Genomic DNA, 19509 nt, shown 5'->3' on the forward strand with positions numbered 1-19509 from the left:
CAATTACATAAAAAGTGGAGATACGGAATTTTTTACAAATCTTCATTCGTTTTTTTTTCTTTTCACCCTTTTCCCAACTTTGTGGTGCCCTCTTTGGCCCTGGTGCCCTAAGCACGTGCTTAGTCTGCTTAATGGTTAATCCGCCCCTGACTGTAAGGCAGCAACTCTATCGCTGTACCACCGTTTAGCCCTACAGATAGAAATAGATAGTACATCTACTGAGCATTTCCTGCTTTATTTTAAATTTACTATTCATTTTACTTTGTTTCATTCTTTCACAATTGAAATGTCTCAGTTGATTATGCATGCAATCTCTCCAGCTTGGTTACTCTCCTGCCTTTTGTGGCCCAACTAATTTAATCAGGATTCTCCATTGCAGTAACATCCACCTGCATTCCAGTTCATACCACTGCAGTAATGAATTTGCCACAGTGCCTTCTCTCTTGGATACAATGTTCATACCCTACATTTCCTAATGGCAGCTCTTTGAATCACTTTTGGGCTTGCAAAATGTATCTTTGAATTTGCTTGTACAATTACAAAAAAAAAGGTTTTAAGATATTATCCTTCCAGATCATGTTAACTTCCATCTCCCAAGGATGATTGAATGAGATTATTACATAAAGGAAATATAAACTTTTTCAGAGCCATTAAGGATACCAAAAGGGAATTCTGAACTAAGCTGGTCCTAAGGCAATGATGCAGATGCCTGTCGATTGTGGCAACGCTTGCTTGCTATAACTGGCTACAAAGCAAAGGCGGGCAGTATCGCTGGCAACAATGGGTCCCTCCCTGATGAAAATGCATTCTATGCCCACTTTGTACAGTAGGGCGGGTGGAGGAACATCACCCTCCCTCCCAGTCTCAGGTGTACCTGTACCAATGGTTACAGTAGCAGTTGTAAGATCGGCCTTCCTGAGAGTGAATCCATGGAAAGCAACTAGCCTGGATGGAGTCCCAGGTTGCGTCCTTAGGATCTGTGCGGATCAGCTGGCAGAGGTATTAATAGCCATCTTTAACCTCTCGCAACTCCATTCTGAGGTCTCCATCTGCTTCAAGAAGACCACTATCATTCCAATACCAAAGAAAAGTAAGGCAGCGTGCTTTAATGACTACCACCCAGTAACTCTGACAACCACTGTCAAGAAGTGCTTCAAGAGGCTGTTGCTGCACATTAACTCCAGCCTTCCAGCCAGCTATGAACCACCGCAGTTTACAGACCATCACAATGGGCCCACAGCAGAAGTAATTTCCCTGGCCCTAAACTCATCTCTGTAACAGCTGGACAAGGATTCCTCCATTAGACTCCTGTTTATCGACTACAGCTCTACATAATCCCATCCAAAACTAGAATCTTGAGCCAAGAAGCCAGTACACAGCCTGAGACACAGTGAAGTTATAACTGGTAACATGACCCCACTCATTTATAATTATTTATTTATATTTCTATGAAAAATGTTCCCAATTGGGCCCCGCACCCCCTAAGGCCGGCCCTGTCTGAATCCATTTCACGACACCGTTCATGATCTGGGTAATTGGAGGTACTGAAGGGCTAATTTACACTGTGTTTTCCCTACCATCCATCTGTACATAAACAGATGATTTGTATATCTGAGAGTGAGAGAGAGAGTGATTAAACCAGAGTCATGGTGGTTGTTAGTTTTTAACATTTGTCTGGGACAAAATATCTTAATATAACATTATTAAAATATTAATAGAGCATATATACATAAGGTACCCAAACATTTTGTTTATTTTCTTACAGCTTGTCTCCTGTGGGTTGTTAGAGACATTAAAGTTCAGTGTGTTAGAGCTACAAGAACATTTGGATACCTACAATGCCAAAAGGGAGGGAGCTGAGCAGGTGAGCTACATACAAAATCATTCCTGCATTTATATTTCTACTTTCTTTTCATTTATCTAGGACAATTTTTATCAAATTCCAATGAAATATTTTTAAAATCTCAAACACAAAAAAAACGTTTAGTCATTTTTTTATTTTGCTAAATTATTCATACCAGTAGAAATGCGGAATACAGCAGGTTTTCAACATTGCCACTCTGTTTGAAACACTGAAATAAATAAAATCTATTGCTGATGTTCATTAAATCTTGCAGAGCGCATGAATTGTGATTATACTTTTTACTGCCTATTTCAAGTAAAGGCACATATTCTATTCCTTTAGGTATATTGGAATAAACTATATAATGATATATTATTATGAAATTATTAAACTATAAGATATCCTTTACATTATTCACTGATTGCATGTCAAGAATTGCAATAAATAGTTAATAGTTAGTAATCAATATGTTTTGACGAGCTGGGGTGAACTATCGGGAAAATGATATCTCTCATGCCATAAAGGGATATAAAATGCTGGATTAACTCAGCGGGTCAGGCAGCAATGTATGTTCTCTGGAGAACATACATCGATGACATTTTGGGTCGGGACGCTTCTTCATGTGCTGCATAACCTACTAAATTACTCCAGCATTTTGTGTCCTTTTCTGTTGACCAACATCCACAGTTCCTTGTTTTTCTATCTTATGCCATATTTGATATTGTAAAACAACTTATTTTTGTTTGCTATGTATTTTATTGCTGAGTAATATTGGCTGAGTAATATTGGCTGAGTTAATACCTTTTAAACTTCAAAGAGTATGTGGCCTTCATTCTTCTGAAGCTCAATTATATTGATTTGTTTTTTTAAACTGACCAAAGTAGCAAGTGATGGAAAATGTTGTCTTTTAAATTAAAGGCAAATATTTGTTATTATCTTTGGAAAATCATTCTGTTCCGTTAAATTTACAAGCAATGGTTAAGTGAAATCATTAATTATTGCAAATTTGAATGCTCTGTGGGCACTATTTGTAGAATTTGCAGCAATCTTTGTATAATTGGATATTTGTAAATTGGATAAGGGAATAATGCTGGTAATCTTGTAAATTTTCATACAGCTAAACACTAGTCATGAAAAAAAATTGACAAGGCCATTTTTGCAATATTGTATAAAATGTGAAATGCTGTACTTTAGAACCGCTGACAGAATGTGGAAAATGTACATAAATAATGCTATGATCTGGAATTCAGTCAGAGAGCTAAATTTGTTTTGTCTGTAATTTATGTAATTTACAAAAAATATATTTTTCAGAAGATATCCTCTCTTTGCCGTGAGAATGATGACTTCTGGGAATTAATATTGTATTGGTTAAAACTTTTTTCTGTCAGAGCTATTCTTATAACCTGGCCTGAGGTTGGTGAGATTGTCAAATTCAAAGATGCAGCCTAATCTCGTATTGGATCTTTACTTGGAGTAATTTGTCAGTTTTGTCCATTTGCTGGAGGTTAGCTGGACTGAGACGATACAAAAGGGTATGAGCAACATAACAAAATCTTGCAGTAGCCTGCAATGACGGCGACTTCCTATTTGATTGTTTAGTTGAAGCCTAGCATGTTTAGAGGGCATTGAATAACATGTGTAAGAAACAACTGCAGATGCTGTTTTAAATTGAAGGTAGACACAAAATGCGGGAGTAACTCAGCAAGAGAGGCAGTATCTCTGGAGAGAATGAATGGGCGACGTTTCGGGTCGAGATCCTTCTTCAGCCTGATGTCAGGGGAGGAGGCGGGACAAAGATAGAGTGTAGTCAGAGACAGTTAGACTAGTGGGAGAACTAGGAAGGGGAAGGGAAGGGGATGGAGAGAAAAAGCAAGGGCGGTAGAAAGTTTGGTGATCTGCCAAAATATCATTTTTTAGTGAGTTATTACCAACAGAGGCAAGCTGCCAAGGCATGATATGAAGTTGTCACTATGTGTTAAAGGGGAACTTGACAGGTTTAAGCAAATTGATGGTTACAGGTTTAGGAGTAAATCATATAGAACAGTAGAAAAATGCAGAAGGCCCTGCAATCAATTTGGCATTACCGAAACAAATTTGAATCCTTGTTTCCCTTTGTATCCCAACATCTAAATTTCTCCCAAGAGGTTCTCAGCATCAGCCTCAAGTGCTTTGAAAGTCCAGTCGAAGTATTCATCCCTCAACGCAAAATAGGTGAAACAAAGCTGTGTGCACACTTGCCTTATTATTTTGAAACTCCTCTCCAAGCAATCATATTTCAATTTATATTCCTTTAAAAATCTTGAATCACATCTTCTTTACATTTTATCTGTAGGAACCTCAGGTTCATCAACTTCTTGCAGCTTAAATTGATTAAGAAGGAAATTAGTTTTTGTGTCCTTTTTCATATTGTTTCCAATTTGAATATCATTGTTTCAAGGCACTAAGCAGAACTCTGCATAGCTTTCCAACTGTGGCTGATACGGTGCTTTGGTGATTTTTTCCAATCATCTCGTGAAGTCTATTTTATTTCTCTGGCTATTTATATATAAATCCAATAAACCTTCCTTAGTGATACTACACTGCAGTGCTGTTGATTTCTGGGATTTATCTATCAATACTGCTAGAATTTTGTAGCATAGTCAGTCACTTTGTGTTATGGTTGTTTTCCTTCCCCAGTCCTATCACTTAATATTATCCATTTGATATAGCACTTTCCACCGATCCATCCTTTAAACCTACCTGATTCCTTTAAATTGCCTCTTTCGTGTTCAATACGTGAGAATACAAAATTTGTACCTACCCACCCTACATTCATAATTTTCTGAAACAGTCACAGGGTGTTGAACATAATTTGCTTTCAATCCAAGAGTTGCCGGGATACAAACCTATCGACTTCCACAGTTGTCTGTATTACACTTCCTCTCATCCTGCCTCTTGGAATGACATTAACCCCTACTTTCAATTCTCTGTCTCCGCTGCATCTGCTCTGAAGACGAGACAGTCCATTCTAGTACATTTAATAAGGTCCTCTATCTTTAATAAATGTGATTTCTCCTCTATTGTCATAGATGAATACCTCACCCATGTCTCCTCTGTGTCCCATAGTTCTTGTCTCACTCCCCTTCCACCCAGATGGAACAAGGATAGAGTTCCCCTGTTCCTTACCTTTCACTACACCAGCCTTGGCATCCGACACATTATTTCGCAACATCATTTCGCTGAACACTTTGTACTCGGTCTTCAAGGGCCGACTGGATCTTCCAGTTGTTACCATTGTAACACTCCATCCCATTCCCATATCAACCTTTCTGGTAGTGCTGGGGCTCATTTGGAATAAGGAGTGTTTAACGTAATGAACAAAAAGACAGGCATAGTTGGGACCCATGCGAGTGTCCATCACTGCACTTTTGATGAAAGTGTGAGGAGTCAGAAGAGAAGTTGTTAAGGATGAGGACAAGTTCTGCCAAGCAGAGGAGAGTGTTAGTTGAGGAGAACTTGTTGGGTCTCCATCCAAGGAAGAACCATAGGGCCCTGAGGCCTTTGTGATGGGGATTGGAGGTGTATAGGGGTTAGATGACAATGGTAAAAAATTAGGCAATCGGGGCCTAGGAATTAAAAGTTATTGAAGTGGTGAAAAGCATGTAAGGAGTCTCGAATGTAGGTCTAAAGGACTCGATAAGGGAGGACAAGATGGAATTGAGCTATTTGGAGATGAACTTGGTGGGGTAGGTGAAGGCAGAAACAATGGGTCTGCCAGGGCAGTCCTGCTTGTGGATTTTGGGAAAGAGGTAAAAATGGGCAGCGTGGGGTTGAGGAACTATAAGATTGGAGACGGCAGAGGGGACATTCCTGGAGGTAATATGATCGATGATGCCTTGGGAAATGGTGACCTGATGTTTGTTAGTGGGGTCCGGTCAAGGGATAGTTACAGTTCCCTCCATAATGTTTGGCACAAAGACCCATCATTTATTTATTTGCCTCTGTACTCCACAAATTGAGATTTGTAATAGAAAAAAAATCACATGTTGTTAAAGTACACATTGTCAGATTTTAATAAAGGCCAATTTTATATCTTTTGGTTTCACCATGTAGAAAGTACAGCTGTGTTTATACATAGTACCCCCATTTCAGGGCATCATGATGTTTGGGACACATGGCTTCACAGGTGTTTGTAATTGCTCAGGTGTGTTTAAATGCCTCCTTAATGCAGGTATAAGAGAACTCTCAGCACCTAGTCTTTGCTCCAGTCTTTCCATCATCTTTGGAAACTTTATGCTGTTTTATCAACATGAGGACCAACATTGTGCCAATGAAAATCAAAGAAGCCATTATAACTGAGAAACAAGAATAAAACTGTTAGAGACAGCCAAGCCTTTGGCTTACCAAAATCAACTGTTTGGAACATTATTACGAAGAAAGAGAGCCCTGGTGAGCTTACTAATCGAAAAGGGACTGGCAGGCCAAGGAAGACCTCCACAGCTGATGACAGAAGAATTATCTCTATAATAAAGACAAATCCCCAAACACCTGTCCAACAGATCAGAAACACTCTTCAGGAGTCAGGTGTGGGGTGTGGATTTGTCAATGAGCACTGTCCTCTGAAGACTTCATGAACAGAAATACAGAGGCTACGCTGCAAGATGTAAACCACTGGTTAGCCTCAAAAATAGGATGGCCAGGTTACAGTTTGCCAAGAAGTACTTAAAAGAGTAAGCACAGTTCTGGAAAAGGGCCTTGTGGACAAATGAGACGAAGATTAACATATCAGAGTGATAGCAAGAGCAAAGTGTGGAGGAGAGAAGGAACTGCCCAAGATTCAAAGCATACCACCTCACCTGTGAAACATGGTGGTGGGGGTGTTGTGGCTTGGGCATGTATGGCTGCTGAAGCTACTGGCTCACTTATCTTCGTTGATGATACAACTGCTGATGGTAGTAGCATAATGAATTCTGAAGTGCATAGACACATCCTATCTGCTCAAGTTCAAAAATGGTTCAAAACTCATTGGCCGGCGGTTCATTCTACAGCAAGACATTGATCCCAAACATACTGCTAAAGCAACAACGTTTTTCAAAGCTAAAAAATTGTAAATTCTTGAGTGGCCAAGTTAATTGCCCGATCTGAACCCAATTGAGAATGCCTTTTATATGCTGAAGAGAAAACTGAATGGGTCTAGCCCCCAAAACAAGCATAAGCTAAAGATGGCTGCAATACAGTGAAGACACCCAGCAACTGGTGATGTCCATGAATCACAGACTTCAAGCAGTCATTGCATGCAAAGGATATGCAACAAAATACTAAACATGACTACTTTAATTTACATTACTTTGCGGTGTCCCAAACATTATGGTGCCCTGAAATGGAGGGACTATGTATAAACACTGCTGTAATTTCTACATGGTGAAACTAAAATGTATAAAATTGGCCTTTATTAAAATCTGACAATGTGCATTTTAACCACGTGATATTTTCTATTACGAATCTCAAATTGTGGAGTACGGGGGCAAATAAATAAATGATAGGTCTTTGTCCCAAACATTATGGAGGGCACTGTATGAAGAGATATTTGAGAGCTCCTGCCTGGCCACAGGAAATGAAATATTTACACAATTAAGCTGACTGAATTATCATGAATACCACATGCATGAAATATATTATTTAAATTAAATTGCATTAAATTCCTTTCCCGAGCTGTCATTTCTGTTTCGTTTTTTTCGGCAACATATGCAGCATTGTCACCTTTAAACATGGTGGATGGTGACATGATGATATGCTGTATTTTACAAGCAAATTCTGTTGACTCATAAATCTACACTATAATTAAATTGGGCTACAGAGAAAGCATAATAAGATTTACTAATGGAACTTGGAATCCATTCACTAATTAAAACATGTCCCATACCCTCTGGGGTATTCCATCATTCTTGCACAAACCTTCAAATATAATTGATTGATTCCAGGGGGCTTCTTAAATTGATTAGATTAAGAATTGTCTTTCTTGCATGTCACTGGAACTGACATTTGGAGCAGGGCTGTTGATGTGTACTATTGGTTCATATTTATGTATTCAATATTGTTTTTGCAGAGCCAAAATTAATAGTTCTGCTTAACATGGTCAACAGGCTTTAAGAGCTCTGCATAAAACATATTTGTAGCTATTTTTAAAGTACCAGCACTATTAAATGTTTGTAAATGTATCAATCAAAATTTTATGAATTAGAATACAGGAATAGATCTTATACAGATTTTGTTCAAAGTTTTCTAAAGCTAGTCTCATATTCTCCAAAGTATTCCATCCATTCTTACACAACCAGGTGTACTTGATTGATTGTGGTGGACTTCTTAAATTGATTAGACAAAGAATTATCTTTCGTGTATGTCATTGGAACTGACATTTTGAGCAGAGTTGGTGTTAACATATATATTCCTATAGTATATACACAATGCACTGTCTATACTTATCCAAAGATATTGGGGTTTGGCGATAGATAATTGGTGCCCCTGCATTTGCTTTTCCTCCAGAAGAACCACATCAGATTATGTGCATTTACAATTAGGGTTTCTGGTTTGGAATTCTGTGGATATATGTTAAATCGTTCGGAGGTAACTTCACACATATTTTCAAGTACAGGATTTACAAACTCCGATTAGGTATTTACACAGAACATCCAAAAGCTGCAAATGCTAGAATTCTGAAATAAAACATAAGGTCAGCATACCTTCAGCATACGTGGAGTGAGACCAGAGTTTCAGGTCAATGACTTTCCATCAGAAACACTTTCACCCGTATTCTGAGAAACAGGATCCTGGAAGATAATTCCAGCAATCTTTTTCTTCTTGCGTATGGCGTGCACAGCCTAAAGTTGTAAGACAATTTGTTCTGTCTGATCTTCTCTTTGTGCACGCCAGGTTTATTGCATTCGTCGAAACGGGGTGGACCACGTGAAGGTTGCAATCTTCCACCCCATTCCAGCAATGATGAATTGAATCTGTTATTTGTAACGTGGTGACTGAAATAAACTTGCAATTTACTTTGCCAAGTAGTGTTGATTGTTTAGCAGATTAAGAAAGGAAGGTGGGTTTGGGGACTGGGGACTTGCTGTGCAAGTATATATTGGTTTCGCTGTATGAGGGAATTCTGCATGATTTATCGATAAATAACCATAGATTTATATTTGTCATGACTTGGTACATTTTTAACTTCTAATTTACTGAAACATTTGAATATTTTTAATGCAGTGGTTGGAAAACTGTAAAAGGACTTTTGGTGCAGGGGATAATCAACGAACCAATAGAGGTGCACAGGTGAGTGTCTGCATTTTTCCATTCTTCCACCAACTTCTCTTCAACTCCACCCCTACTCCGATATAATATATTCATCTTTCCATTTATTGATTGCCAAGGTATAGAGGAATTCTTTGGAAAATTGGATGGCTAAGCATTTGGATGATGATTTAAACACTTGGAATATATTGTTGGTATCATTTTTGTCGGTGCAGTTAACTGTGCAGGCTCTCTCTTATAACACAAGCTTCCACCACTATCTTTATTAAAATGGATCCCATAAGAATTCAAACACTGGCCCACTTTAGGAAATTGTGTGTACATATAGAAGGGTCTCGACCCGAAACATCACCTTCCCTCTCTCCAGAGATGTGCCTGTCCCGCTGAGTTACTTCAGCTTTTTGTGTCTTATTTTCTGTAAATATGCTGTTATGTTTGTGTATATAATAATAAGAGTCATTTGCATGTAGCATCACAATTTATTTGTAAATAATATTCAACAGCATCTTGACATGAACCATGTCTTAATTCTATTTGTATAATAATCTGTTGCAGATTATGCAGTAAACTTGTAACTTGCTCCATGTTAATGTAAGGAACACAGTATGTTTTTACAGTCCGATTGAAACAGCCGGTATAGGTTTATTATTGCCATGTGTACTAAGGTACAGTGAAAAGCTTTGTCTTTCATGCTATCCAAACAGATCAGATATATCATGCATAAATACAATCGTCAAACTCAAGTACAATAGATAGAGCAAAAGGGAAGATACATAGTGCAAGAGGAAGTGGCTCTTGGAACAACATCAAATTACTTATTTTTGAAATAAAGAAAAATCAATGCCTAGTTGATAACTTCTATTGAAAGTTCCAACAATTTATTCAGCAAGTTGAATAGCTAATTAGTAAAAGAAACAAATTCAATTACTGTTTCATCTTCACTTGTTTCATAATAATACAGAGGAGATCAGTTGACCATTGATATGAGAAATGTTAAACTTCTTCTTAAACACAGAAATATATTGCTGTGTTGTGTAAGATACTCCCATGGAAATATCGCTGCCTTCAATTCGGAATATTTTATTGTATTTCTAACTGCAGCATTGGCAGTGTATTTTCAAAATCCATTCAATATTGCAGCAGTAATATATCTGGAGCTTTAAATTTATGTCTTGGAAAAAAATCTAAATGAAGTACGTTATTTTAAGAGATGTTGCATTGTGGTGCTGATGAACTACTTAACAATTATAACTTTCAGCATTGACATTTATAACTGTTCTGCTATGTAGTACAGAGGAAAGATATTTGGCTTTTTGTGCCTCTACCAACGGTGCAATAGCATATTTCAAAACATGCAGTACCTTACATTTCTCTTGAATCCTATGCCTTCTGCAAAAAAATGTGACTTTGAAAAATAATAGTCTCTGTCTCATCACCTCCACTTATCAAACATTCTATCCTGCAACAAAGTCAGCATGGTTTTGTGAAGGGGAGATCTTTCCTGAAGAAACTGCTGGAATTCTTTAAAGAAGTAAATAGTAGGGTAAACAAAAGAGTCAGTAATTGTTGCTCACCTAGATTTGATAAGTTTCCCCAAATGTGGCTGTTAAGGAAGAGGAGGACAAATGGTATCATAGGGAAGATACTAGCATGGATAGCAGGATGGCAGAAGACAAAGAGTGGCAATAAAGAGGGCTTTTTCTGGTTTACTGCCAGTGACTAGCGGAGTTCCACATGGGTCGGTGCTGGGGCCGCTACTCTTCACGTTGTATATTAATGATTTGGACGAGGGGATTGAAGGCTTGTGCCAAGTTTGCGGATTATACGAAAATACTTGGAGGGGCAGGTAGTGTAGAGAAATTAGGGACTCTGCAGAAGGACTTGGACAGGTTGGGAGGGTGGGCAGAGAAGTGGCAGATGGAATATAGTATAGCAAAGTACGTAGTCATGCATTTTGGTAGTAGGAATAAAGGCATAGACTATTTCCTAAATGTGGAGAGAATCCAGAAATCGGAGGTATAAAGGGTCTTGGGAATGCTGGTGCAGGATTCCCAAAAAGTTAATCTGCAAGTCGAATCGGTAGTAAAGATGGCAAAGAGAGCAGCTCATTGAAATGTACCGAATAGTGAAAGGCTTGGATAGAGTGGATGTGGAGAGGATGTTTCTACTAGTGGGAGAGTCCAGAACTAGAGGTCATAGCCTCAGAATTAACAGAAGTTCCTTTACGATGGAGATGAGGGGGGAATCTATTTAGTCAGAGGGTGGTGAATCTGAATGAATGAATAAGTTTATGAATGAATATGTTTATTGGCCAAGTATTCACATACAAGGAATTTGTGGAATTCTTTGCCACGAAAGGCTGTGGTGGCCAAGGCAATTGATATTTTTAAAGCAGAGATAGATAGATTTTTGATTAGTAAGGGTGTCAGGGGTTATGGGGAGAAGGCAGGAGAATGGGGTTAGGGGGGGGGAGATATAGATCAGCCATGATTGAATGGTGGGGTATACTTGATGGGCCGATTTGCCCAATTCTGCTCGTATCACATAAACTTATCACAAGACCTTTTCCACCATGTTTTGCTTTCTTAGAAATTTGAACATGCTTTTTGTTCCCTTACTAACTCACGACCTAAGGAATTAGTGTTCTATGTTTATTATTTTAAAAGTAACAAATCCTTAGGGCCACAATTCTCTCCCTACATTTTACAGAAATTAGTGACAGCTGCTGTAACTATTAATCTTCCAAAATTCTCTTGATTTTTGTTTTGTTCAATTGTGTATGTCAATTCACTATATCAGTGGGGGTCAATGGGCAAATTATGGACACATTATCTTTAGGACAGTATAGTTTTAGCTGATCAGCAAGAACTCGTTGGATTTGTAGAGTGTAGATCTGGCTCTGTGAACCAGATTTCAGTGTTTTTGAGGGGTGAAAGAAGTACTAGACAGGGGGGCATATCTGCAGAATAACGTGGACTTCCAATAAAATATTTGATTCAGCGAATGATTATTAACTGAATTATAACCTCACGAAATTGCAGGAATTTGGGGAAATGACTGAGTGGTCGAAGAAAGAGTAGGTTTAAGGGTAGGTATTCGAATATGCAGAGTGTGTCGTGTGCTCTTCTGCAGCAATCAATAATGGAGCTGCAGCTATTTCATCATATAACTATTCATGACTAAAAGGCATGTATCCAAGTTTGATGATACAAAGATAAATGGCATTCTAAGTACTGTTGCATTAAATTACAAAGAGATATTTAAAGATTAAGTAATTGACTGTGGCAAAATGGATATCAGTGCAGGCAAGTACAAGGTCATTTGTTTTGACGCATACGCTTTAAAAGCTCAAAGCAATGAAGATCAAACGAGGTACATAGATCAATAAGGTGGCATGATCAGGAAAAAAATAATAATTCAAAAAAGACAAATGGAATGCTAACCTTTAAATCTTGAATAGAAGTGACTACAGCCATACAAAGACCTTGGTAAGACTACATCCGATGTGTGTGAGTTGTTCAACATACTGCATAACATCCATGAAAAGGCCTTGAGTGATTATAGAGTGAATGTATAAGAAGAGGGGACCCATAGTGTAAAATGCAGAAATCATTATGCAGAATTAAAAAATTGGCTGAGGCATTAAACAGATATTTTACATCATGTTCACTAAAGTTGTGAGGAACCCAGATATGGTGACAACAAAGAACAAAATCAGTACAATTACTAAAGAGAAAACACCTGGAAAATAAAGGGGAACAACGATTGTAAGATTTATGTTTAATTCGGGATTTATGTGACAACATCACGGGGAACATGGAACTATACTCATTTACAAGCATTCTCAGTGCACGGACACTTTCTGCTTAACTTATCTCTGTTTCAATTATTTATTTAATGATCTGGGGATTAATTTCATAAATGCACTTTTTCAGTTGTCTAATTACTGGACACACGCGCACATGTTGAGCTGCATGGTCAACTTTGGTAACTCGCTCATCATGTTCCCTTTCTGGCCCAAGTGCATTCTAATAGTTTCTAAAATCTTTGCAATTAATAAATTATGTATGTGGCCTTTTACAGCCAGAATTCTTCCTGGCATTCCAAAGGACAAAATTAACTTGTTTTGTGTTTATGGAAAATAAGCAGCCTTTGGAAATGTGCAACTTACATAAAACTTATAAAATGTTCTTGAATTTGTGCCAAATAACCCATTCTTAAAGACATTTGGTGGGTCTACTTTATTCAATTCAAAGTAGACATTACAGCATGCGGACATGGATCAACAGAATGCAACATGAACTACTTTATCCACTAAGTCTGAATAGAATCAGCAATCTCCAAAGAAATCCCAGAAGGCCATACTTTCCCCTGGACTCACTGTGTTACATCTTGTCCCTCCAACTACTCACCTTTTAAAAAATATATATGTTTATGCAGTAGTTGCGGGTCCCTTGCGAATGGCTTGCACAACCTTTCCTTCCCTGGAACCACTACTTTCTATTTTATTTTTTATGTAAACTATATTGGAGAACAGTGGTTGGATCAACCACAAATGTACAAAACATGTATTCATTTTCTAGTCTAATTGAGGGGTACCATTTATTTGTCAGCCTGCCTCAAGCAGAAGGATTGAGTTAATTGACACTTGTACCAGACATTCCTCCATACCTCTTCATTCTTGTCTCGTTCATGACCATTCGAAAAGATGGATGGATGTATTTAATGCAGACATTAGCATCCCACTGGATTTTGTCCTAATGGGAAAGGAAATAAATTAATATGCTGCTTTGCCAGAAAAGGGCCATTCCAGTCTACTGTCTTGCTCTCTGGATTACAATAGTGAATTTAGCCTCGGGCCTACCCAAGTAGGCTGCCAATCTACCTTGTTCATAGCAAAATGCAAAAGATGCTTCCCCCTTCGAGCATTTTAGGGAATTATGTTAAAAGTACTATTTTTACATCAGAAGTAAACATTTTTCAAATATTACAAGATTGGTTATTTAATTATTAACAGTGATGTACCATACCTGAAAAGGATTACAAATTTATGATTTGATCAAATATGCTTTGGGTAATTCTTGAATCTGCAGCAGGAAGTCTTAAAATTAGAGCCAAACATTAAGTTAAGAAAATATTCTGCTTTTCTGAGGTTATAGATGTGTTTGTACCTTTGAAAAAATCTATTAATTCCAGATTCAAAATTTTGTTTAGGAAAGTTTTTAAGGGCTATGGGACAACAATAGGTTCATTGTTGAATGTAGTAGGCTTAAGGGGCTTGCTCCTTTCCAATTTCCAAATAATCCCCACTTAACTCTTTGTTCAATCTTAAATGGCATCTGTATTTTAAGTCTTGTAAATATAAATATTCTGTCCTTGAAATGACCCCAATACATTAACCCTGTACACTCTCCAGTGACTTTCATTGCCTTTCCACAATGAAGCACTCTGAAATGAATCCACTGTTTTATTTAAATTCATTATTATTTATTTCAATGCTTCTATTTATAAATCCTGGATGCTTTCAATCGTTTTAATGGCTGCACAAAGACTGTCAGGGAAAAATTGTCAAGAACAGAACCTTTTAGTCTCAATATTTATCCAATTCCTTCATCAATCATTGAGTGTACACTTTCATTTCTCATTTTATTTTTCCAAAATATATTATCTCACTTGTAACCATATTAAAATACTTCTGTGAGTTTCCGACCCATTCTAATAAATGTCGTATATTTCTCCAAAGCCAAATGTCCTTTCTTGTCATCAGCAGGTTTCAAAATTGCGTTTCATGCATTCGAGTTCAAATTACACATGTAAAGCAATATCAAATTGGACAAAACCAGGGCTTCAACCCATCTCTCCCCTAAAACATTAAGATAATGTTACCATAGCCATTCGCTTTTAAACGTAACCAAGTTTTACAACATTCTGCTGTATATTTTACACCTGATATTTTGTACGGCACTTTAGTGAATATTGCCATTAAGAACTAACAAATTCAAAAAATATTTTGAACTGCGTAATTGAGTTCACCAAAATGTATAATCAGCAGATGTTTGAAATATTTAAATTACGAGAGAGAAACATAAAACAATATTTCAATACTGATATTTTCATTAAAAAAAACTAGAAAATGTTACAGATATATCAGATTTTGGACAAATGGAGAAAATGGAGAAAAGTTTGGGATAAGGTAAGGAGGAAAAGGGAGGATCAGAAAAAAGGCAATAGTAATAAATAACAAAAATGATAATGGTGCAGGATGAACTGGGTTTAACTTTATTATTTTTTAATATGGAGAACAGATCTTTATAATGTTTGCAGTATGACCTAACAAGGAGTTTGATACATTTAATTCAGTGGTGCACAACTCTTCAGTGCAGAGGGGCAGATTTGTAGTCCAAACCAGTTCAACCAATAAACAATAAACATGTTTTAGATTAACCATACATATTCTTTAAATTATATATTTTAAATATATTTAATGACACAAATGCGACAACTCTTGCTGCTCCACTCACTTGCTCTTATGCCCATTAATATCATGCCCCACAGTTATACATCATAGACCTGCGTTCACAGTTATACAATCTTCCTATCTGTTATCTACCTTTCCAAATGTTAATATTATATTTCCATTTCCATCCCATCCCAATTAATAATGTAAATTGTTTGCAGTATTGTTCCTGAATTGATCCTTGAGATACACTGCCTACTGACCTTGGCCAATCTGCATAGCTGCCCTTAATCCCACATTTTCATTTTTAGAACGCTATGCATTCTGCTCCCTCCTTCCTGACTCCCACTGCACTGATTGCGGTCATGATTCCATCGGATGTCTTTCAAAATCCAAATAATCCATCCATTGTTTTACATAGTCTTCTGTGCCACTTCTTAAAATAATTCAATGAGGTACTATCACAATAGAGAGAGTGAGTGATACAGTGTGGAAACAGGCCCTTTGGCCAAACTTGCCCACACCGGCCAACATGTTCCAGCTACACTAGTTCCACATGCCAGCATTTGGTCCATATCCCTCAAAACCTGTCCCATCCATGTACCTGTCTAACTGTTTCTTAAAAGTTGGGATAGTCCCTGCCGCAACTACCTTCTCTGGCAGCTTGTTCCATACATCCACCAGCCTTTGTGTGAAAAAGTTACCCCTCAGATTCCTATTATCTTTCACCTTCACTTTAAACCTCTGGCCCTCGATTCATCTACTCTGGGCAAGACATTCTGTGCATCTACCCGATCTATTCCTCTCATGATCTTGTATACTATAAGATCACCCCTCATCCTCCTGTGCACCAAGGAATAGAGTCTCAGCCTACTCAACCTTTGCCTATAGCTAAAATCCTCTAGTCCTGGCAACATCCTCGTAAATCTTCTCTGTACCCTTTCCAGTTTGACAACATCTTTGCTATAACACGGTCTCTGCAACCGAACACAATACTCCAAATATGGCCAACCAACGTCTTATACAACTGCAACATGACCTCCCAACTTCTATACTCAATACTCTGGCTGATGCAGGCCAATGTGCCAAAAGCCTTTTTGTCCACCCGATCTACCTATGACTCCACCTACAGGGAACTATGCACCTACATTCCTAACCCTCGGCATACATTCTAGTAACTTTCCAACTACAGATGTTAAACTCACTGGCCTATAGTTCCCAGCATTTTCCCTGCAGCCCTTCTTGAATAAACGCACAACATTTTCCACCCTCCAGTCTTCCGGCACCTCTACTGTATTTAAAGACGACTCGTAAATTTCAACCAGTGCTCCTGCAATTTCCTCTCTGGTTTGCCACAATGTTCTCTGATATATATGATCAAGCCATGGAGATTTGTCGAACTTCATACACAATAGTACCTTCAGCACCTCTTTGACCATAATACGGACTGCTCTCAAGGCACTTCCATTGACTGCCCCAAGTTCCTCTGTCCTCCTGTGTTTCACAAGTTCACAAGCTATAGGAGTAGAATTAGGCCCATCGGGTCTACTCCACCATTCAATCATGGCTGATCTCTGCCTCCTAATCCCATTTTCCTGCCTTCTCCCCATAAACCTTGGCATCCATTCTAATCAAGAATTTGGCTATCTCTGCTTTAAAAATATCCACTGACTTGGCCTCCACGACCCTCTAACTAAATAAATTCCTCCTCACCTCCTTTCTAAAAGAGCGACCTTTAATTCTGAGGCTATGACCTTTGGTCCTAGACGTCCTTTCCACATCCACTCTATGCATTTTACTATTCTGTAAGTTTCTGTAAGCGACCCCCCTTCTAAACGCCAGCGGGCAGAGGACCAGTGCTGTCAAACGCTCACTGTATGCTAACCCACATTCCTGGGATCATTTCTTGTAAACCCCCCTCTGGACCCTCTCCAGAGCCAGCACATCCTCAGATTTGGGGCCCAGATTTGCTCACAGTACTCCAAATGCAGCCAGACCTGCACCTTATAGACTATAATAACTATGTCATGTAGACTCTATGACTCCATTAAGGGAGTTAATGTGATGGGATAATGCAGGAAAGTGGTTTTGAGGGAAAAGATCAGCTATAATCTTATGAAAGTGGAGCAGATACTCGAGGCTGAATGACCTCCTATTTTTTAATGTTCTGCATAATCACATGATGGAGCATTTTAATTGCATATGAAATATTTCACAAATTTGCCACAGCGCTAAAATGATTTGTGATCAATAGCAGTGTCTGCTTAATCTGAAATATTTTTAACTATTTCAAATATTTAAATATTTTTTAATCAGTTAAGGAGCCTCCAGAATGATTTAGACGAGATGAAATTCCTGTGAGTAAATCTAACCACCACTCGGGCATTTGAGTTTAGTATGTAATAGTTTGTAAATTGGTTCTTATATAACACTGGGGCATCTTTAACTGTCACTAATTCTTGATCTCTTTTCTTTCCTTGTTTTGTGACTTCGCCTTCTTGCTTAGCAAATGGAAGTTCTAGCAGTAAGTGATGGTTCTTGTCCACTGGACATCTTAACAGTGTTGGAATTTCAAACTTACATCTGCTTGCTGTGTTTACATGTGTAATCTTGCAGTTTGTCTGCCATCAGTCATACAGGTGTACACGTGGTTTGCAACTACCAAATAATGCTTTTTACTGCTTCTATGTTGTTTATGTTACTTGTCACACGTCATGCCCTTGTAACGCTTGACATAAATACTGAGAGAAAACAGAAAAAAAGCTTTCATTCTACATCTTCCATGACTATATAAAGTACATTGGATCTGTTATTCTGGTAGTGATGAAATGGAATTCAGTTGTGAGGTAAATAACAGCATCAATTGTTCGACGTCAGAAGTAAGTGCGACTACATTGGTTGTTTTTGGTGATTTTATGTATATATAAGGATTGATATTGGTGATACTGGCTATATGCTTTCAGGGAAAGCATTGGTGAGTTTTCATGCAGTAGGCAGCAATGAACTAAATGAAAAATGAATCTCAATATTACATTAAGTTATAGAACCATGGAATTGTTATGCATAAAAAGAAGCAATTCAGCACTTTCTAAGCAACTGTACAATTTCCAAGAAATTGCTCTTTTGGAAATTATTTGCCTTTCCTTCAGTTCCACTGGCTTTATCCTGCCTACCTTGGTACATATCACATCACATTTTACTAATTTAAAATGCCGTATGCTATTCCAATTATTTTAATGTAATGTTTGTATAACCTTATCTATAATCTGCTCTTTTGTTTATTGATATTTTTTGTTTGATAACACTGCTAGACATTTTATTACCCATTCACTATTACTACCCTTAAGGGTGATACATAAATTCAAGTAGTTGTTTTCTAGGCACCCATTCCTAGCATAGTGATTAATTGATTGTATTGCTCCTAAGTGTATACTGTAAAATTCTTACAATTTAAACCACTAGCGGTGAATATGTTGAATAACTCCCTAATGTGTTAAATAAACTAATAATGTATCATTCCATATTTAGCAAACATATTTAAAAAAATCATTAGATTCCCTAGAATTTTTCTATAAATATTAATAAACAAAAACATTGATACCTTTTGATATTTTAGCAAAGCATTACTGTATTGATAAAAATAATAGTAATTATCATAGTAAGAGACCAAATGGCGTTGATAATGAATTGTTTGTTACAGCCTCATTACTAACGGCATATTACAAGCAAATGTAATGCATTCTGGACCATGTTAATATAAAAGGTCCAACAATTCAGATGCTGTAAATTATCTATAGTATTCCACTCTTCCACCAACAATTTGAAGTGTAATGTTCTACTCTTACATGCAGTGTTTCCACTTTGAAGAAAATTATCCGAAATTCGGGTTGACCGGATAATTTTAGGGAAATTAGATAATTTCGGG

General features: G+C 37.6%; 1 protein-coding gene across 9 annotated transcripts in view; it reads left to right on the forward strand.

The window, feature by feature from the left end:
- The window catches only part of fryl (furry homolog, like), a 299072-nt gene that overhangs the window by 264301 nt on the left and 15262 nt on the right, over nucleotides 1-19509 (forward strand). For 6 of the 9 annotated variants that reach the window (XM_055636452.1, XM_055636425.1, XM_055636427.1 and 3 more), the window contains 3 exons: nucleotides 1766-1864; nucleotides 9083-9148; nucleotides 18091-18108. In XM_055636452.1, the coding sequence (XP_055492427.1) occupies nucleotides 1766-1864; nucleotides 9083-9148; nucleotides 18091-18108 (183 nt within the window). The remainder of the gene's footprint in view (nucleotides 1-1765; nucleotides 1865-9082; nucleotides 9149-18090; nucleotides 18109-19509) is intronic. The other 3 variants (XM_055636421.1, XM_055636438.1, XM_055636470.1) reach the window with 1 other exon arrangement.

Source organism: Leucoraja erinacea, chromosome 1, assembly GCF_028641065.1.
Source record: "Leucoraja erinacea ecotype New England chromosome 1, Leri_hhj_1, whole genome shotgun sequence".
NCBI lineage: Eukaryota > Metazoa > Chordata > Chondrichthyes > Rajiformes > Rajidae > Leucoraja > Leucoraja erinaceus.